Source organism: Esox lucius, chromosome 1, assembly GCF_011004845.1.
Source record: "Esox lucius isolate fEsoLuc1 chromosome 1, fEsoLuc1.pri, whole genome shotgun sequence".
Lineage (NCBI taxonomy): Eukaryota > Metazoa > Chordata > Actinopteri > Esociformes > Esocidae > Esox > Esox lucius.
Window position 1 is genome coordinate 21,503,652 of NC_047569.1, and position 22,730 is coordinate 21,526,381.

At 40.1% G+C, this 22,730-nt stretch overlaps 1 protein-coding gene across 9 annotated transcripts in view; it reads left to right on the plus strand.

Annotated features, from left to right (window-relative positions):
* ncam1b (neural cell adhesion molecule 1b) overlaps nucleotides 1–22,730 on the plus strand; it is a 111,885-nt gene that overhangs the window by 62,907 nt on the left and 26,248 nt on the right. For 5 of the 9 annotated variants that reach the window (XM_034292028.1, XM_034292036.1, XM_010892210.3 and 2 more), the window contains exons 2-10: nucleotides 10,831–10,905; nucleotides 11,235–11,444; nucleotides 12,352–12,495; nucleotides 13,004–13,141; nucleotides 13,333–13,450; nucleotides 15,040–15,200; nucleotides 15,650–15,792; nucleotides 17,313–17,336; nucleotides 22,259–22,288. In XM_034292028.1, the coding sequence (XP_034147919.1) occupies nucleotides 10,831–10,905; nucleotides 11,235–11,444; nucleotides 12,352–12,495; nucleotides 13,004–13,141; nucleotides 13,333–13,450; nucleotides 15,040–15,200; nucleotides 15,650–15,792; nucleotides 17,313–17,336; nucleotides 22,259–22,288 (1,043 nt within the window). The remainder of the gene's footprint in view (nucleotides 1–10,830; nucleotides 10,906–11,234; nucleotides 11,445–12,351; nucleotides 12,496–13,003; nucleotides 13,142–13,332; nucleotides 13,451–15,039; nucleotides 15,201–15,649; nucleotides 15,793–17,312; nucleotides 17,337–22,258; nucleotides 22,289–22,730) is intronic. The other 4 variants (XM_034292033.1, XM_010892213.3, XM_010892217.3 and 1 more) reach the window with 2 other exon arrangements.

Here is a 22,730-nt window from a genome sequence, read left to right on the forward strand (position 1 = left end):
TCATTGACCAGGTCCTGCCGTGTAATTCTGGGCTGATCCCTCACCTTCCTCATGATCATTGATGCCCCACGAGGTGAGATCTTGCATGAAGCCGTAGACTGAGGGAGATTGACTGTCATCTTGAACTTCTTCCATTTTCTAATAATTGCGCCAACAGTTGTTGCCTTCTCACCAAGCTGCTTGCCTATTGTCCTGTAGCCCAGCCTTGTGCAGGTCTACAATTTTATCCCTGATGTCCTTACACAGCTCTCTGGTCTTGGTCATTGTGGAGAGGTTGGATTCTGTTTGATTGAGTGTGTGGACAGGTGTCTTTTATACAGGTAACCAGTCCAAACAGGTGCAGTTACACCTTTTAATACAGGTAATGAGTGGAGAACAGGAGGGCTTCTTAAAGAAAAACGAACAGGTCTGTGAGAACCGGAAATCTTACTGGTCGGTAGGTGATCAAATACTTATGTCATGCAATAAAATGCAAATACATTTTAAATAAATCATACAATGTGAATTTCTAGATTTTTGTTTTAGATTCCGTCTCTCACAGTTCATGTGTACAGACCTCTACATGCTTTGTAAGTAGGAAAACGTGCAAAATCGACAGTTTATCAAATACTTCTCCCCACTGTAGTTGGGAATATTTTTGATATGGGCTGAACACACCAACAATTATGATTCCAAAAATGAACTAAACCATTCAAATGTATTATTTTATTTCTCGTGACGAGGGGTCCATTACAAAACCTTTACTTTCATGCATTCAATATCATGTTCTTGTTTAGGATGAATGATTAATACTTGTTGGTAAAGTAAACATCCAAATTCACTCATCATAACTGAAATAATTATATTAACATTGTTCATAAAAACATTTCAGGCCTAAAGCTCCCAGCCAGTGATTTTATCCCTCTCTCCACATTGTGCAGTACTCTTCCCAGTGTAGTGCTTGCAATGCTGTATTTAAAATGTACCATTCAAAAGGTTTATAATATTGTATCAAACTGCAGGACTTGCCTAAACAATCCAGAATTTTATGTGGTGCTCAAAAGTTAGTTAACCCTTTAGAATTTTATATTTGTGCAGAAATATGACCTAAACACAGATTTTAAAGTTTTAAAAGTTAATCATGAGAACCCAATTAAACAAATGAAACAAAATTATACTTGGTCATTTATTCATTGAGGAAAATAGTATATATATCTATGAGTGTCAAAAGTTTGTGAACCTTTGCTTTCAGTATCTGATGTGCTATCCTGATGGTGGACTCATGAACATTGGCATTAGCCAATGTGAGAGAGGCCTTTAGTTGCTTAGAAGTAAACCTTGGTTCCTTTTTGACCTCGCAAACTATTACACACCTTGCTCTTGGAGTGATCTTTGTTGGTCAACCACCCCTAGAGAGGGTAGCAATGGTCTTCAATTTCCTCCATTTGTACACAATCTGACTGTGGATTGGTAGATTTCAAACTCTTTAGAGATGGTTTTGTAACCTTTTCTAGCAGGATGAGTATCAACAACTCATTTTCTGAGATCTTCAGAAATCAGTTTTGTTCTTGCAATGGCACACTTCAAGATCAGACATTGATAGATCCCAGTTGGCCCTGCAAATGAGACATAAGGCCAGGGTTCTCCACTTGCCTGTGACAAAATGGACACTGAAAAGTGTCAAAGTCCAATCGTCTGAGCTCTGGGTGTGCCCCATCTGAGAAAGTTGTGTTGTTGGTCTAGAGGAGAAAAAAATATAATTCAAATGTTCAATCTTCATATTTGAAATACTTAACTTCAAAACAAGCAGCAATGGACTGGAGTGTATTAGCCTTTGGGATGAAGCTGGTCATACTTCCTCACTTTTAAAGGTTTAAAGAGAAACTAAGGACAAAAACTCAAATATTCGATCATTTAAAACTGCAGGCCTCCAACATGATTTAAAAGCACAAGGCTAAAACTGCCTGACTCAGAACATGGACATTCTACCTCAGACTCCACACAAACCCAGATTTAAGAGGCTTTGTCCTAAGTACATAATTGCATCCACCTGGGTTACTTGGCTCCACCCACCAATAAATGTAAACAATGTTACTTAAAACACACTAAAAGGAATAATTATAATTAATAACTCTGCATACGTACATGTCTCCAATATAACAACTAATAAATGTTTTAAATATCAAATGTAAAAAATGTGGAGGACTCTTCCACAGCCTCTGTTTTGCAATTGAAATTAATATGTAAACTTACACAATCTGATTCTTGTGCAAAATGAAGCTTTCTCCATTTTTCCATTGAAAAATGAACTAATACAGTTACAACTAGTTAAATGGACTATAATAGTTACAACTGCTTGCAGTTAAAAAAAAGAATTCACACTGGTGGTTTGGAGCAGAAGTATTCTCTCCTCGGCAACCCACAGACATTTCACAATTTGGTTTGAGCTCTGAGCAGGCACATCTGATTCACTCATTCTAGGGCCTGATTATTAGCTGCCAATTCTAATCAGGTGTGCTCTCTCTGGAATAGATGTGAAAGGGATATAATGCAGACCAGTAGTCCAGGGCAGATAGACCTCACAGTATTAGTTGGTGCCTGGTTAAATTATGTGTTTGTTAGGCTGCTAGTCAACCCACAGGGAGGTTCCATCCTTCTCGCCCTGATGATGTGTCATAAGTTCCCCAAATGGGCCCATATTCCATGTAGCCTAAAATGCACTGCAGTTGGCCAGAGGCCAGTGTCACCTGGTCAAAAAGAAATTCACTGTTAGGGGAATAGGGTGACATTTGTGACAGAACTATGGAGTTATGGATGAGAGTCTGTCTGATAGACAGTTCCTACAGCGTTACGTGATCTTGTTGCGACAGTCAACTTGTTTGACTGAATGTGCTGCATGGGAAATCACTGGGACCCTGGGCTCTACAGTATGTGTGAAAAAAGCCAGTGAGGCACATAGATAATTAGCTTAATCCCAGAGCACACACCGCTAGTAATGCAAGACGGGAGAAGAGCGCAGAATCCTAATAACAGCAGCACCATAGCCTGTATTCAGGAATCGTCTGTGTGGGGGAGGGCTGATCCAGAATCAGTTTTGCATTTTAAATTGTAATGTAAAATAGTTTATTATGGGCAGAAAAGCCTACTTGAAGTTGACCTCATCTGGGCCATATTTAAGCTGATTATAGCATGAAAACACGTTCCACGTTCATGAACCCTGGGAGGGGACTGTGTATCAGTCTCCGTAGTCATATACAACCACGATGTCATCATTCTACTTCTATACTTCCTGTCCAAATATTCTCCTGATAAGCACCTTAAGCAAATTGGGCCCTTTTGACCAAGAAGCTATAGTCATAACTTTGCCCACCTCAGTCAATGCTCTCTAAGTCATAATCATTGGCAACTCCCAATATACATTATAATGATGTCTTTTGGTAGGAGAGCATCGCACACCACACACCTGGCTAGCCTGCTCTTGTCTCGTTCTACTGCCCCTCTCTCTACTTAGCAAACCCTCAACATGTTCGGCAAGTGTGTGCAAAATTGAATTGTGAGAGTTTCAATTTAACATCATTAATTATATATTTTGTTTCTTCATCCAACTATTGACAGCTATCACAAAGTAAATTGAGACAAAAAAATGTTGCCTGTTGTATTGACAACAAATTTTGTTGTTCACCTGCTTGCCCATTGATCCCTAGTACCAGTAAACACTGCCCAACCACTCTGAGCAGGAGGGCAGATGGTCGATCATTTCTGTGTGAGGGTCTCTTTGAATTATGTCACTGTGCGGTGGAGCACCGCTTATCAGGGAGAGAGTACACAACGTTTTGAGTTGTTTAGCAATAAGCCTAGTTAATTCCAACCATGTGTTTTTTTGATTTTTTTTTTTTTTACTTTAAATGAATTGTTTTTGACCATTTTACAACTACTCACGGCCTGTTTGAAGTTGAATGGAGATGTATTCATGTCTTCTAAAATGAACCCAAGGGTTAGTGCTGAAACATAAAGAAGCCACAGTGGGGCAATTTATCACTTTGAAGGAGCTACAGAGTTCTGTGGCTGGGAGTGGAGTAATGGTGCACCAGTCAACCATAACAAGTGCTCCACATAATGTGGGTCTGTATGGCGGAGTGGCAAGAAAAAAGCCCATGCTCAAAATGTACCCTCTGATAAACCATGTCCAGGGTCTGCTAGAAAGTGTGCGCATGAACCACTGTGATCAGTTTACAGCAATACCCACTGTGGATAGATGTGACCAAAATACAGTGGGGAAAACAAGTATTTGATACACTGCCGATTTTGCAGGTTTTCCTACTTACAAAGCATGTAGAGGTCTGTAATTTTTATCATAGGTACACTTCAACTGTGAAAGACGGACAAAAATCCAGAAAATCACATTGTATGATTTCTAAATAATTAGTTAGCATTTTATTGCATGACATAAGTATTTGATACATCAGAAAAGCAGAACTTAATATTTGGTACAGAAACCTTTGTTTGCAATTACAGAGATCATACGTTTCCTGTAGTTCTTGACCAGGTTTGCACACACAGCAGCAGGGATGTCGGGTTCAAATTGTTAGAAAATTATTATAGAGTAACTTGGGAGGGCACCGTTTTAAATATAGATTAAAACTTGGACTTATTTTGTGTTAAACATATGGCTGCGTGGAACACATCATGCCAAGATTAAAAGACTGTTAAAAGCTAGTTTGCACAAAATGAAGGAAGATTATTTATGTCCAAGAGTGTCCATTACTTTTGGGGGGTAAAAAGTTGTTTCCAAGCAATTCAAAGTATATAATTACATTACACTGCCTGATGATTCATCTACAAATGGAGAAGATTCTAGACCACTGTCAATCTACATAGACGAGGTCATGCCTGCAGATTCAGCACAAGAGCTGATTAAGAAGATTCTCATAGAAGTCTGTAAGAACACCAGTCAATGTCGAAATGCCCAAATCAACTGTCAGAAAGAGACTGCACAAATGTAGCCTACATGGGAGGTCTAGAAGGACTGCTTTGCTCTTAAATTATGTATTAATGCATGACTGAAAATGACTGGAAGAATATCCTCTAAAAAGATGAGGCAATGTTGGAGTTGTTTGGCCCGAAAAACAAAACACTGCCTTGAAAAACATAGACCTCATACTAACCATTAAGCATAGAGGCCCAAGCAAAGCTACAACAGAAGGTACAACAGATGGGCTCAAAAAGAAGAAAAGCAGGTTTATGGAATATCTGAGTCAAAACCCAAATCATAATCCTATGAAAATGCAATGGGGGCTGTGCGTGGAAAAAAAGACCTTGAACATGACTCAGTTGAAGCAGTAAAGAAGAGTGGGAACAATGTTTCCCAGGTGATGTAAGAGACTAATAGACAGTTAAAGGAAAGGAGTTATTTCAGCACCATCTATTGAAGCTTTGGGTGTGCTTATTTTTTTCTGCACTATGAAAATTATTTACACACATCTATGATTGCAAAGTATATCTTTCAATGTCCTTTTGATAAATTGTGTTTATCTGTCTATAATGCAGAAGTTAAGATTTCATCTCAATGAGTCTTTTTAGGAAAATAAAACTGTCCATGAGGTGTTTTTCACAACTGTATGATGGTGGCAGCATCAGTAGCATGGATTGGGCATCTTGTTAAAATTAAATGAAGAATGGATAGATCACAATGCCTGGAAATAATGTTTCAGTCATTTGAACAAAAGCTTGGCAGGAAATTCACATTTCAGGACAATGAACCCAAGCACAAGGCAAAAGCAATGTTGGAATGGCTCAAGAACAAAAAATGTAATGTCTTACAGTCTGTCCAGATCTCAATGCCATTTACAAGGCTGAACACATCACACAGGTAAAGCTCTTGAGGACCACCATTCACAGTCGCATAATTGTTTAACACTATCATGCAGATCGAATTCAGATGTCAGCGCTATTCGTGAAAGTACAGGCCAATTACAATTTTAATACAAGTCCAAGGCATTCAGTTCTATGAGTGCAAAGTTAACTTGCACAATTCTCTTTTTTTTTTTTTTTATTCATTCAGATACATTTCTAAGCCACCTCATATTCCAGAGAATACTGAATATAGTTTTATATACTTTTTTACTGGTCATTTTTAAGGGATTTATTAAGGGAAGTTAGCCTGATGAAGGTGATTTTCCACTGTCTTGTGGGCGTCTTACTGCAAAACGTACACATCCACATGTTCTAGAGACTCCGTATGAATTTATCTAAGCATTTGTATTTGCAACCATTTGTTTATGTTGACTCTATGTGACAAGACAACCACTACTGATGATGGATTCAGCTATATTTAAGGATCTGTGATCACCACAGTCCCAGGGCTCTCCCCTTTCGATTGATGTGTGCCAATTGTTTGTATCACGAATGAGTTTATATTTACAGAGGTCATAATGACAGTAGAATCAACCAATCACAAATTGTCTTGTAATAGGTGGGACAATTGTATGACGATACAAGGCCCTTTAGAGGGCCTATGTATACGTAACTAATTCAGTGCCAATAGCGAACCTTATCTTGTTTTCTCATGCTTGAGCCTAGCTTGCTGGCTAGCTTTTTGCAGTGAGTGTATGTAAAAATGGCGAAGGCCTGTCTTTGATCTCAATTGATAAAGAACTTATTTCAGTTTTAAAAGATTATCTACATGACCCTGCCATTATCCATTTCATAAAGGACAAGAGAATGGACTTAGTTTTTAAAAGATTATCATAATGGTGAGTGGACTTTTTTTCATCTACAGCTTGCTTTTGTTACTATCTCATTCATATCATTTTGAATACAATGTGTGAAATAGTATTTCAACTTTAGATCACTAGTTGTGTGGTAAAAACAAAGGTAATGACATTGCAACTGGAAGTACTGGGTACATGACATTTCTTCTTGTGGTGCATTTTTTATTGTTGCATGCTGGACATCGAGTACAGTGCAACGTTTTTCTCTCTGACAGCATACAATAGGTCTGCAAAATAGAGGTCTCAAGTCATGCTCTGTATACACAGGCATCCGAGTTCTCTATTTATATGTATGACGTCAGGTCTTTTTCCGCTACTGAGGGCCTAGCTCCAATAGTCACGGTTCGCCACTGGGAAACACAATGACATAACCATGAGGATAAACACGTACAGATTAAACAATGTGTATTGTCAAAATTTGAGATTTTTTAAATAATACCTCCCTTCATGCACCTAACTACAATCATTTAGCTCTAACAGAAATCCTTTTAAATATCACTGACCACATGCTGTACCTGCATGGACAGTTAAGGCTGCGCGGACCAGATGTTGACAACCACTGTCCTAGATGACAAAATGAAATGAACAGTTCTATCAATAACAATGCTAATCAGTACATGTCTCCTTTGTCTTCCCTCCCTCTTTTCTCCATCTCTTTCTCTCCCTGCTGTTTCTGCATGGGAGAAATGTTGCTTTCCTGATATACACATCACAATGAAAGCCTTTTGAATTTAAATGAAATCTTAGACCAACCAGGCAGCCAGTAGAGACATTTCTATTTAAAAAGTCAAGTGCTGTGTGTGAGTTGCTAATGTAGATATTTTCCGCACTGGTTTTGTTCTTTTTAATCATTCTTTTTATGTTAGGATTTTAATGCTGGTCTATTGTTTTATACAGATGGGGATATTCCTATTTAGGTTATAGCACACTGCAACTCTCTAAGCCTTTCCTTTATTAGTGCCCCTCTGTTGGCCATCTTCTGCCTGCTACCACATTTTTTTTGTGTGTTTGCCCTCCAACTGGACTCTAGCTGAATTTACTTTAATTAATTTGAAGTGAACCATTGGTAGGAGAACAATTACTATGCCCTCCCTTCATCACTCTATATACATTGTAGCTACTGTGAACTGAGAACCAAATATCGCTGGCAGTTTAGAAGTATTTAAATGTTGGAAAAATCCCAAATCTGAGGCAGCAGGTGTGGTGGTTCTTTTGTACATCTAGCGAGATGGGGAATTGGGGATGGTACTCTGTGGAATGTCGAGAACATTTCCTGATGCAATTCCCTCTGGGACCCTCATTCTGTCATCACTGTGTGGTTACCAAATTCGATGGAGGAGGAGAGACTGTAATGTTGTTACACGTGAATGATCTTAGAACAGTTGCTTTTAATAATCTAGAGGAGAAATAATGTTGAGGCAAGTCACTAATGAGAATAGTATTAAGCTGCTGCTTCTATGTTGGCAGTTTGGACAAGCTTGTCTCCTCTGCTTCACTGGTCTTTCCTTATCATAGTGCGAATGAGCAGAGCTAGCATCATAGTTACACTGTAGTTGGATGTAGTCTTATAGTCGCCATCTACTGGAAAATATAAATTTCTCCACACTCTCGATCTTATCATTTGCCAGAGTAGACTAATGATAAAATACAGTATTATACTAGAGCATCTGTATTACAAGCTAATTCCATTTCTCTCTGAAATCTACTGTTTCCTGTGTGGGGTGCCATAGTAAATTGCCTAATCCAGTCGACCGATGCAGCCTAGAAAGCCAGCCAGGGCTCCAACCTTACCCAATTGGTAATAATACAATGAGCCCTTAGACTCAGAAAATGAGCTAATTTGCATACATCAGGATACCTGTTTCTTTTATTCTGATTATACTTGGCGGCAGGATCAGAGAACCTCAATATTACATTGACATCTGTAGATAATACCCAGCTGATTATATACTTGTTGATGTTTAAACACAAAGCAAGGCAAGGAATGCTTTTATCACAAGGCAAGGAATGCTTTCTCGTTACTCTCCATCAGAAATAATTTGGACATGCACAGTCAATCTATCAATTGGTGCATGAGGGTAGCTTTGCGTGCTTTATGACCTCTCTGCCTGCCCTATATTGTAAATGACTACTCACTTGCTATTCTTGGCAGTGGAGACCCCATGCATTTTCCACATGGGTTGACCCAGACAGAGGATTCTCAGAGAAGACTGGCTAATGCAGGAATCCTTCGAATAGATCAGCTGCATTCCAAATGGCACGCTATTCTTCATACAATATATTGCACTGCATATCGAAATAGGGTATTATTTAGGATGCAGGTTTGTTTGCAATGGCTTCCTGGCCATGGGCTTTCATTTCTAGTCAGAACTAGGTGATTCTGATGTTGTGTTGGATATCCAATACTGAACAGTCTGTGAACGGTTGGGGGAAACAACTGAACAAAAAACAAGTGAGACAGGTGGTAAAATAAAACAAGCCTCGCAACAAGGGGATTGTGTTGTTTTTCTTTTAGTTTTATGTATTACATTTTCAAGGCGTGCACTGAGCACAGCAGTGTTTATGACTGGAACATTGACTCCATAAAATGAAAAGTACCAGACTTGGTCAAAACAGAAATAACAAATAGGGAGCTTATGATATTGCAGACCAGGAGCATCTAGAAAAATAAACCGGTCAAGCATCAACCCAAGAACACACCAACAAGGACTTGAGCTGGAGGCATGCAGGTCGACCAGTGTCTCGGTTGGGCTCCTGGTGATGTTCCTCTCTGGGGTGTGTTGCCCCTCTTTATGAACCTGTCTTCAGGTTGGTCGTTGACCTGATAGTCACTCTGGGAGACCCTCCTCCAATCCCCAGCTTGGCCGGGTTTTATGGGCGGACACAAAAGCGCAATCAGCAACAACAGATCCAATCACTTGTTCTCTGTCTTTAATCACCAACTGGCTGGGCTTGTCCACAAGATACCAAAGCCGCCAGGCTGCCCAAATGCTTACAGTATGAATGTATCCTGTCAAGTATAATGCAGACTCTGTGTTATATGGATAACTTGGGTGATGGCTGCATGTACATTTTAAATTGTTCTCCCAAATGGCAAGGTCACTGGGGTCTTCCTCATACTGAAAGCTGATGTAGAATGTGTTTTCCCTATGCTTTGGTATTAAGGTGATTAGAACAGGGCTGCCAAGGGTGACCAGTTTGTTTTTATGCCTCTTAATGTTTCAGTCAATTGTCTTTTTCTGTACTCTGTGGACTAGTTGACAAGGTTATTCATTTGAAGTACTTTGTACAAGAGTGATATTTGCATGATAGATAACATCACCCATCAATCACCACTTAAGCAATCCAATAGCATATAAATCTATATTGTTGGACATTCTGTATAAAATCCTGAGTCCCCTCTTATCTGCATATTAGTAGCACACTTGAGACGGTGGATCTCTGTTCTATACGCTCACATACTCTGCGGGCCTATGCCTATTCTTAACATGGCCTTATCATTCATTAAAACAAAGAATTAAGCCTCAATCGATTGTTCAGAGGAGCTACACTGAGGCATGAGCCATGGCTTGGAATCGATTTCTATGTTGTGATTGAAACTATTGATTTGGAAGGTTATTTTTCCTTCCACCTTTGGATGTTCCACTGTCAATAAGATCAGTATAACTTTCTACCTGAAGTTTCTACCGGCATTAGCCTTGGTCAAAAGTAGTGCACTATGTGGGGAATTGGACTTCATTTCAAATGCAGAGCAGGTGATCTATTGTGACCTACTTTATGTCCATGTGCTTGTTGATGGAGCCTCAATTTGTCTAGCGTTATGAGCTGTGGGAGATCTTGTGGTTTCCATAATGACAAGCTGCTGTGCAATGAGGGTCAGGAAACTCCTGCTAATGAATGAATGAAGAAACACTGTAACACACAGACACAATGCCCTGGTTTGGAAATGTTTAGTGTTATAGACAAGATTGAATACAATATTATTAATTAGCATGTTGTCTCCGTCACCATCACACACGCACGTGTAACACATGGCTTCCAAGTACTTGTTTGTGTGATGGTAATTTTCTTCTATTTTCAGTTTGTCTGGAAGTGCAGATCATCCCCACCCAAGGAGAGATCAGTGTTGGGGAGTCCAAGTTCTTTCTGTGTGACGGTAAACTTCCACCTGTATATTCATTCTATAGCTGTCACTGGAATTGTTAACATCCCATTTTGCTTTCCTATTCTGACCTTTTGCGTCCTGCTCTCCTGTTATGCTGTGTTTAGCCCATAGTTGTCAGGTTTCTAGACAGCAACACGGTGCCTGTAACCTTCTCAATTATAAAATTGATTGTAAGGTGTCGGCCATAGCCTAGGTTGTTACTTTCTTTTGTGATTTTTATTTGTCTTCTGGAGAGACTTAGTGGAGTGAAAGCAATATGCAATATTATTTCTTCTAATTATATACTAAAAAGTGTTACTGTCTTTTGTTTTTGTGTGAAGTTGTTGGAGTAGCAAAGGAGATTGACTGGTATTCACCAAGTGGGGAGAAGATAGAACTTAACAAACCAGAAATCACTGTAATCCGAAATGACGAGTCCTCTTCAACCCTCACACTCTACAAGGCTGGAGTGGACAGCGCTGGGACCTACAAGTGTCTGGCCACCAACAAGGACCAATCAGCAGAGGCTACAGTCAACGTCAAAATCTATCGTAAGCTGTTCCTCTTTTTGCCGGACCACGTAAGCGGAGCCAGCCTAGCAGAGTGAATATCTCTTACTGACTGATTGACTGACTGAGGGACTGACTGAGTGACTGACTGACTGACTGAGTGACTGACTGTCTAACCTAGTTTGTTAAATAGCATAGTGGTTAGAGAAGCGGACTTGCAATTTGCAGGTTCTGTGATCAAATGAAATTATCATTCTTTTTTGTTATTATTACATTTAAACATGCTCCAATTGCACCAGTTCACTGTAAAAAAAAAGATATAATTAAACACAATTATTCTTAAGTAGTGTGTTTGCATTATTACATATTATAAACTGAACGGAATGTCATTTTGTTCTGCTAAGAACCCCAAGCTTCTTATAATAAATGTAGCTTATGAAATGTCCTCAATCCTGTGTATAGTGTTAAAGAAAAAGCTATACAAAAATGTTGTCCTTGAGGGCATTGTGGCTTTCTGTTTTTCAACTGGAGATGGAGTTTTCATCAGTTCTAAAAAAAAAAAAAAAAACATTCCAAAGAGCATTAAAACAGTGCCTAATGACCCTGTCAGTTGTATGTCTACTGACTAATGGCAGCAATAGAACAACACTGCCAACCATCAGTAGACGTCCATCATAAAGAAATCCCGCCAGGCATAACAGTACTAATGTGATCAGAACATCGACAGTTAAGACGCTGGAGTATAGAGGAAAACATTTTAAATGGACCAAAAGCCAGGTCCTAAATGGCACCCTATTTCCTGTAGGGCTCCTAAATGGCACCCTATTTCCAGTGCAGTGCACTACTATTGCTAATAGGTAGAGTGTCAGTAAATGTTGTGTTTTGTGACCCACACCATGGACATATGGAACGTTTATTAACATTACCATGCCATTACATTGTCTTTTAGAAAGGATCACATTCAAGAACGCCCCCTCCCCCCAAGAGTTCACTGAAGGGGACGACGCCAACATAGTATGTGATGTCATCAGCTCGCCTCCCCCCACCATAATCTGGAAGCACAAAGGAGCTAAGATTCAGATGGAGAAGGATGGTGAGATAAAGATGTCTTTTAGCCTGGAGGAGGCTGGCAAAGGTCTGGTGACTTTCCCCAAATTCCCACTTTCACATAGCTTACAATACATTATTATATCTAACTACTTGATATTGAAAGAAAGTATGTGTGATTTAATCATCACCACTTAGCTAAACAGTTATCCTTGAGAGCTGAACATAGAAGTTTTCCTGGAATTCCTTTTGGAGGATTCCCACCAGATTAAATCCAAGCAATTAACAAAGTTACCAGAATTATGCAACCTAGGACCTCCCCCTCAACCGTTTCACCAGTCCCTATCCAACTGGCAGAAACACTGTTCCATTCAAGCAATTCTCTGACAAATGATGGATCTGAATATGCAAGTTTTTGAACACTTTAATTCTATTATGTAAATTGGAAGTATATATATTTTTTTATTTGTCCAAGGATTGCCATCTGAAAACTCATTTCTTATTTCTCCGTCAGAATCATTATCCATGACTTAATCTGATTAAATTCTCCTCAGTTCGCTTTAAGATACTGCCCAACAACCACCTGCAGATCCGAGGAATCAAGAAGACAGATGAGGGGTCATATACCTGTGAGGGCCTCCTCATGATACGGGGAGAGATAGACTTCAGGATCATCAGGGTCATCGTCAACGGTGAGCCTTCTTTTGCCTCCTGCTCCATTCGCATGTCATTTTATTCAATTTGCTGACAGGTTCTGGCGTGTGGCCATTTAGCATCATCCCAGACACCAGACGACCGTGGGCCGGACTTGAGCTGTAATGAATCTTCTGACTGGCAGTCTTCTGCTTTTTTTCCCCATTTGGTGATGTGTTCATTCCATCAGTGCTCCCCACCATCCGAGTGTGGCAGGCGGAGGTGAATGCCACAGCTGGGGTTGGCCAGTCTGCCATGTTAACCTGTGCTGCTGATGGGTTCCCAGAGCCCATGGTGACCTGGGCACGGTAAGACTGGAGCACACACTTTCTCACTCTGTCACGTAGCCCCAAACATGCACACACATTCACAAACAATCTCAGGCCAACGCAACGCTGATAAAGCGCTAACCTGTGTTTTAAAGATTTCTGTATTACCAGCAAATGGACTCAACACAATTTTTTTGCAGTGCAGTGTGTTGCTCCGATCTGCTGTCACTAGGTATGCCCCAATTCCACTTTTTTAATGGTGTCTACTCACTCCGAGTACTGATCTTTGAGTATCTGCTGATACAGAGTACCGATCCACAACAGACAATTTTCCTTGAATTTATATTGGCATTTTCTTATCTGTCATTGGTTTAAATCCTAAAATTCCATGCGAATTGGCATAGTTATCTTGTAGTTGTCGTCCAATCACAACTTGATCGTAGTGGAACAAGATTCATTTTAACTTAATTCCAGTGTCGAATTGGTACATCAGAGGAGTTACGACTGGTGTGAACTTTGTGTGACATTTGTCTTTGGGGTTAAGTCTTAGTTGAAGGATGTTAATTCTCCACTCAAGCTGATAGGCTTTGACCTGAACTCTCACAATCTCACTATGTCATTGCATTGCTATGATTATTAAATTTTTTATCCATTTGAGATTTTGTATATTTTTTAATATTTTTGTAATTGAATGTTTTCAGATTGTAAACAAAAACCTAATATAAAATTAAGGAAATCTGAGGGAACAGATGAGATTTTTTTCTACACTTAGTCCATTTATGTAATCCAAAAAGTTATGTAACACCCAATACCTCCTTTTAGAGGGTTGTGGTCATTATACACTAATTTACTGGTTGTATACAAAGATTGCAAACTAATGCTTCCTGTAATTGCTGTCTCTCCCACTCATGTGGGGGAAACGCTGACCTCTCTTTCACCTAGAACCAAATTTTCTGCATGAACGGCTTGTTTCAGGTCCTGACACAAAAATTTGGTTGGGTTTTGACATGAAATAGGCTATTCCAAAACATTACATTTGTTTCTGAGATAAATATGATTATTGTCTTTCTGCATAACCCGGATGCAGTTTAGCTTATGAATTGATTGCCTAAAACTCCTAGACAGCATCCTAGAGCAAAAATACAATACCCACGGTACATCAGAAAATCAGAAAGGGGCCACACTTAAACTTGTCCACGGCATTTTAACTGTGGGTATACCTTGACTGTAAAGATCAATTTCAATTTTTAATCTTGTATAAATATAAAAGAATATACAACTCCGGAAAAAGTTAAGAGGACACTGCACCTTTTTCTTTCCTTTCCCAAAAAGTCAAAAAAGAAAGGTTTTGAGTGAGGAACAGAAGGGTTAAAATAAAGAGACCACTGCAAATTGAACGCTTCTGTTCCTCACTCAAAACTTTCTTTTTCAGCTTTATTGGAAAGGGAAAAAAAAGAAAAAAGGTGCAGTGGTCTCTTAATTTTTTCGGGAGCTATATATGTAGAATATAAATATTAAATGTAATTTAACAGGAAAGAGCAATTCACTTTTTAGACGTGTCATTTCAGGTGCTTCTCTTCATTTCATATCTGATTGTAATATGAGTTTGTCTGTCTGCTGTCCTCCAGGGCCGGTGCTGTCCTGGAGTCAGGAGGGAAGTACAGCTTCAGTGAAGATGGTTCTGAGATGGCTATCATGGATGTGGCCAAGCTGGATGAGGGAGAGTACACCTGCATCGCTAAGAACAAGGCCGGGGAGAGCGAACAGGAACTTAGCCTCCGGGTGTTTGGTAAGGGACTCTTCTCGGTTGGTTCCTTTTATTATTCTCATCACTCTCTGGCATGCAATACGGGAAAACACTCTCAAAGACTTAAGCTCTCTGTAGATTATTTGTCGGAAGAATGTGTGAGGTGTGGAAGAGCGAAAGAATGTTTGTGTAGCAGTCGTTTGTAAAATTGTATTTCGGTCCCATATTTACTGATGATTGGCATTGATGGGTTTGTGAAGAGTTTGTTTGGGAGGATGTTAAACGGGTTATTTTCAAAGGTTATGCTGTGATTGTAGCTATAGGTAGTAAGTACTATCATCAGATCAGCTAGGTGATTGTTGTCACTGTGGGATTCTGTGCTGTTAGGTGGAATGGGGTGTGTGTGTGTGTTCTGTGAGTATAGCAATAGGTGATTGTCACTGGAAGACTAAGTGTTGGTTATAATGGCTCTGTGTTTTTCCCTTCCACAGTGAAACCTAAGATCACCTTCCTGCTGAACCAGAGCACATCTGAGATGGAGCAACAGGTGACTCTGACCTGTGAGGCGTCAGGAGACCCCACCCCCACCATCAGCTGGAGCTTTGGCTTGCGCACCTTCACAGAGGGAGAGCAGGTAGATTAGAGTCCACAGGGAGAGGCCTGCCCAGGGCTATCAAACGGCAATGTGTTTCACTTAGACAGGGCACGGCTCCTTTAGCCAGGTTAATCCCTACTGATTATGTATGGCCCCAGAACAGCAGCTAGCTACTAAAACCCTACTATTACTAACGTAACGTATTTACCATCCCATGGTAGACCTCGTGTGTCCCTCTAACAAGCACATACAGAGAGTCATAGTCACCTGTACACCTTATGTTATCACGTCATTTCAATTTTCCATATATGCTGAACAAAAATATAAGTGCAACATGCAGCAGTTTCTAATATCATTTTACTGAGTTACAATTATATAAAGAAATTAGTCAATTTAAATGAAGTAGCTATGACTCCATCTGTGGATGTCACATAGCCGGGAATGCGGATATGCATCTGTTGATCACAGATACCTGGAATGAAAAGGTAGGGGCGTGGATCGGAAAACCAGTCAGCTGTTTATTGTGGAAGGTGGAATGTTGTCCCGGTCCTCTTTGATGGCTGTGCAAAGTGGCTGGATATCGGCGGGGACACACAGAGCATCCCAAGCATGTTCATACCTGGTGAGCACGCAGGCCATGGAAGAACTGGGACAATTTCAGATTCCACCACTGTGACATGGGCTGTGTGTAATCACGCTGAAACCTGAGTTAATGCTGGTGGATGAATGGCTAAACACTGGGTCTTAGGATCTCATCCCTGTGTCTCTGTGTATTCAAATTGCCGTCGATAATATGCAGTTGCATTTCATAGTCTAGCTTCTGTCTGCCCATACTACAATCCCCCCACCGCCATGGGCCACTCGTTACACAATGTCGGCATCTGCAAACCGCTCACCCGCACAAAGCCATGTGCGCTGTCTTCTGTCTGCCCAGGACAGTTTAGCGGGGGATTTATCTGTGAAGAGCACACTTCTCCAGCATATCGGTGGGCCGTCGAAGGAGAGCATCTGCCCACTGATACCGCACAATGCAGAAGTCGGGTCAACGCCCTGGTTAGGACGATGAGTACACAGATGAGCTGGGCTGACGTAGTGACATGGACATATTCCCAAAGGAAAGCACATTGGAGGCAGTTTATGGTAGAGAAATGAACGTTGTGTTATAACTGCACATTTTACAGTACAGTGTCCCCAGCGCACAGTCCTGTGTAATGATCGTGCTGTTTATTCAGCACCTTGATATAATCCCTCCACCTGTCAGGTAGAGGGATTACTTTGGCAAAGGACAAATGCCAACTAACAGGGATATAAATACATTTGCCATAAAATGCACTGAAAATGTGTGGGAATATTTTATTTTAGTTTGTAAAACTCGTGACCAACACTTCACATGTTGCATGTATATTATTTTTCAGTGTAGCTAGGTTTCGGCGGTCCCAGGCATTTCATCTAGTCTAATAGAGAGGTAATAGGTAGGCCTATTTCATCCCACATGTACTGTATAGGAGGATTGTTTCCAAGATGGTCAGTTTACATACATTACATTCTCTCCCCTGCAGGCACATCTAAACAGGATCTATCAGGTATGAAATCAGCATGGCACAGAAATGGAACAAAATCAATTGGTAGAACAAATTAATTTTGCCGTGTAAGATGAACCCTGATAGAATCAAATAAGCTCTTCAAATTTTGTAGTCTGCTCTTCAGTCAATATTTCTTGAAAATCCCCCACTTACGATCTTATCAGGGTTTATGGAATCGATTCAAAAGTTGCATGTTTTCCAAATGAAGCCTGACTATTGCAATGTTCCTTTCAAAGAGAGTGGTTATGCATGTTAAAACATTGGGGTTTTCTTCTACCTCGTCAACTGAGGTCAGAAGAAAACCCAGCTAAAAAGAGGACCTCCTCATTTCTGTGTTGCCATTTCCATCTAATTGTCTCGGTCTTGGTCTCCGTCCAACCCCAGGCATGAGGACGCCTGCCCAGCCCCATGCCCTGCTGCTGCTTCAGTCTGTGTCAGTCTCCGTCCTCTCGTGTAAACTGTCTCATTGCATATCTGTCAGCAAATCATCCACGATTCGGTCAAGGTTGTAGCCAAAAGCAAAATGTCTGCATCTGTATCTGGTCTGTGTTGTACTGGAACATCCATCCCTGCACTGTGGTGGGTGAATAAATGACTAGCAGCCTCCATTTAATTACCATTAGGAACATATTTATGAACAGAAGCATTAAGAACAGTAGCTACTTTACAGAGTACGCCTTGTGCTTGTGAGTGGCGATGTCTTTACTCATGAGAAGCAAGGATAGTGTGATTGGGAAAAATGGCTGCTAATAGTTTTGACCTGCCCTCATTTGTAGTCTTCTCTGCTATGCTAGCATGCTCTAATCATAGAAGCCGCGGTTCAAGTGAGTTGTGCTGGGGGACAGATGATGTGGTAAGCTGATGACCATCTCACATTTACTGCAAATACAGTTTGTGATACAGTTTGTCTTGCTATTAATGGGAGTTGTTAATTGATTCTTTTAAACTGGGTTGTTGTTTTTGCCTATATGCTATCAGCATTTGCGTTACAAGTGGTTGAAGCGTGTGAGCATAAATGGTGTTTTGTGGATTTCATGATGTATCTTGCTATATATTATTTTCTGCTTTCAGTGCTTCCGCTTTTCTTTACGTTTTACACAATGCTCATTGTTTAACTCAGACAAATTAGCGCTCATAGATGCTACTGTAAAGATGGGTTGGCTTTCTTTTTTTCCTCTTGGCAAGGTGTTAAAGTCAAGAATACCCTCAATATGGTTAGCTACCACTGAACTTCAGAGCTTTGATTGGTGTCGGCTACAACTTAAAAGAGCTTTGTTAAGTATAGCATTTATACATTTATATCAGAGGCAGACGCTTAGAGTGCAGCACCACCTTAGGCCACTTATTGATGAATTCTCCACAGCGTATGTTCTCCTTATATGTTTACTTAAGTGATGTTAGAAAAACATGTTACAGATGTATGACAACCAGAGGAAAAGAAACCACCGAGATATGAATTGCTATTGCATGACTTAGACGCACAGGAGACAATGAGATGTCAATTGAGAGGAGGAAATTAACAAAATGATCAAAGCCAGAGCATAGCCAGACTGCTGCTCACACATTATGATGTTGTGATCCAAGAAGAGCTAATAGCTATTACGTAAACACGTTTAACTCACCATACTCTTCTATTAAACACACCAAAACTAATATTGGTTTTTATGCATAGCTTTGTAGTTATTTAGTTTTTTCAGCCCCTTGATTTGATTGTGGTTGGTTGTTGCAGACTAGTACCTCTTAATGACTCAAATGTGAATGAAATGTTTGCAAGACTGAAATTATATGAGAATATTCAGGCTATTGAAAGGAGTTTGAAAAGTTATTATTATTTTTTAACAGTTTTGAAAGGGTCTTTAGTGCTGGGCATGAGGGGTTTTGTTTAGCCATATAACCATTTCATTGTTTTAAGGAAACATTTCCTACAATTACAGAATTCTGAGGCATTTTCCAGTAAAAAACAAAAAATACATCTATGTTTTAATGCAAACATATTTGTTTACACTATTTGGCTTAAGGCAGTCCGTCCAATGATTTTTTCCTATGCTGGGGTCTACTATTCAGATAGCATTTTATTACTTTTTCAGACTAAGTAACACATTTGAAGGTGAAGTGTTGTAATGTGCTTTTGGATGTTGTTGATGTACTAAATATGAATCGGTTAGAACAGAAGGATGCTCTGTCAAGGGGGTGCTTTACTAAGCACTGGGACAGTAGGATGCTTCTGTAGAGAGGCTCTTGTACTCTGTCTACAGTACAGACAATTGCTCATCTATGTGCCTGCCTGGCCTGTGGTGGTACAGTGTGGTGCTGCAGACATTGAATGGCAGTTTGTTTGTATGGTACCACAGTTGGAATGCTACCCACTAACAAGTTCAATTATGAAAAGCTTCCGTACCAAACAAGGTCCTTTAAAATCCCTGACCCAGTCCTGAAACCATATTTTTGGGTTATATGACATGTATGACTGTGGAGATGATGCCTTTTGTGTGGTCTGGGTACTGTAGCGTTGTGTGGTCTGGGTACTGTAGCGTTGTGTGGTCTGGGTAATGTAGCGTTGTGTGGTCTGGGTACTGTAGCGTTGTGTGGTCTGGGTAATGTAGCGTTGTGTGGTCTGGGTAATGTAGCGTTGTGTGGTCTGGGTAATGTAGCGTTGTGTGGTCTGGGTAATGTAGCGTTGTGTGGTCTGGGTAATGTAGCGTTGTGTGGTCTGGGTAATGTAGCGTTGTGTGGTCTGGGTAATGTAGCGTTGTGTGGTCTGGGTAATGTAGAGTTGTGTGATCTGGGTAATGTAGCGTTGTGTGGTCTGGGTAATGTAGCGTTGTGTGGTCTGGGTAATGTAGCGTTGTGTGGTCTGGGTAATGTAGCGTTGTGTGGTCTGGGTAATGTAGCGTTGTGTGGTCTGGGTAATGTAGCGTTGTGTGGTCTGGGTAATATTGCGTTTTGTGGTCTGGGTAATATTGAATTGTGTGGTCTGGGTAATATTGCGTTGTGTGGTCTGGGTAATATTGTGTTGTGTGGTTTGGGTAATATTGTGTTATGTGGTCTGGGTAATATAGCGTTGTGTGTTGCTGTTCTGGGTTATATTGTGCTGTGTGGTCCTGGGTAATATAGTCATGTGTTGCACTGAGTAATATAGTGTTGTGTGGAACTGGGTAATAAAGCATTGTGTGGACCTGGGTAATATAGCTTTGTGTGGTGCTGGGTAATATATTATTGTAACGGTTTCTCTAAAATGCTTTCTACTCTACCTACCGTCATCTTCAGTAATGTGATGTCATGTCATACCGCACATCACAGCTGAGCAAGGGAGACTGCTTTACCCAGGGGATGGATAGGGCTGCCTGGAAATTAGATTTGTCTGGGGGGATATTATTTAGCATTGGTTTGCACAACTGATTAGATGCCGTAGAGTTTACAGCTTTCTGTTTTAACATGTCCTTTGCTCTTCATCTATGTCCCATTGTTTAAACAAACACCTTTATGGGTCTGACAGTGACAAAATGTGTCACCAGAATGACTATGATTTGCCATGTCAGCACCAGGAGAGAATCCTGTAGAGCTGTTAGCAAGGCCGCCTGTAAAGGTAGCTGATTGAGGAACAGCTCCTGTATGGTGGGATGTGGAACCTTATGGTTTTAGCTTTTGTTTTGATATCAGGTGCTAAATATGTCTTGCTTTGTGCTTCTACTGTCTCACCACACCCGAGTGGATATAAGTGATGTGATATATATATACACATGGCTGTTGTATGTGTTGTCTACTGTCACTACGGTAGTGAAGCTACACAGACTTTATACAGGACGTATATGACAAAACAGATCCCCCTTCCAGCTTCTCCCTAGAAGTCTTCATGTTGTGTCTTTCATTTGGCAATTTATTATTCAGTTAGGTTCAATAATGTGGATGTTCTCTGCAATGTAAATTGAGCTCTTTATTGCCAGTGGTAATGAGTCTCTTGGCAAATATGTTTGTTGTGTTGCTCAATGACGGAGGTAGCTAGCTACTGGTTACTCTTTCAAGCTGGATGCCAGAATGAAGACAGATGAATTCACTTGTTATTCACTCATCTGTGAGGGATTGGGAGGTGTCCAGTTCTAAATGAGGGAGAATGGTCTGTTTGAATGTATTAATAATGAATTTAGTTCTAGGCCTTTTTCTCTGTAGTGAGTTTTAGCAGATTGGAGGCTTGGTATTTGTTTGTGTATTTTTTTATATGATAAATAGCTGTTTACCATTTTATTTGTCACCTCGTTTCCATACTTTGTTCCATTCATTGCTACGCCGGCCATTATTCGTTATCTTTACTAATGTATTTTTGTTTTTCCTTAACAAAAAAATGCAAACCTGAATGACATCATTCTGAGAAAAGTATTACGTGTAAAAATATACACATTTGATTAAATTTTGTGGTGAATAATTATCTTTTCCATTTTGTGCTGATATATTTCACCTCATTGAATGTTAATGTAAATTATGATTTATTATTATAAAAAATCTATATATATATATTTTATATGCCTTTCTGCAATCATCTCTGCTTGCTAACTTCATTGGAGTGTCTATTTGCACATTAACAAATACCCAGTAGACAGAACTGGTTGAAATGACGTCATTACAGTCAGTTAAGTCCACTGGCTTGGCTAGTTCTAGTTTGATGCTGAGAAGGCCTAATTAATGCTGCTGAGGGTAAGGGTTGATGTGACATGATACACCCATATTGTCCTCTTTTTATGAATGGCATGCTTGCATTGTAGTTTTCATGTTAGCCCTACTTCACTTGACTAACCTGAGCAGTGAGTGAGGCAGTTTCTTCTTTGCATGCTCGTGCAGTGTGTTTGTTCCAGCTGTGAGGTTCGGACTCCTTGCTGTTTAAGGATTGCTTTTGCCTTTTTGTTCTATTATGTGTGTGTCCTCTACAGGCCTCTTGGACTCGGCCCGAACAACACAAGGTATAGCTTCTATAGTATACCTAATACCCATCAATATCCACCATATATCACACCCATGTATCAATCTTTGTTTGCCGTTTTGCTTTTTTACACTCTAATTGTGTTCAACACTGTTTTCTATTGTTGCTATAGGCAACTCATGAAGAAACTCTTATCAGTCCCTCTTTGGCTTGTTAGAGTGGCTTCGCTCTGAGAATCGTCAGCTTGAAATATTATCCTAAAAACATAAAGGTTTCTATCCCTTGCTCATTCATTTTATCTCCAGATATCAGACACTTAGGTGAAAGATGTTTGTTTTCAAGGGAATAAGCTCTGCACAAATGATCAAGCTTAGCTAAAATTGCTCGTTTCCAATAGGCACCACCACCTTGCATAATTCATGAAGGCTGTGTTGTTGAAAACCATAGTTATGAAACTTTAATGGATCTATGCTCTCAGATTG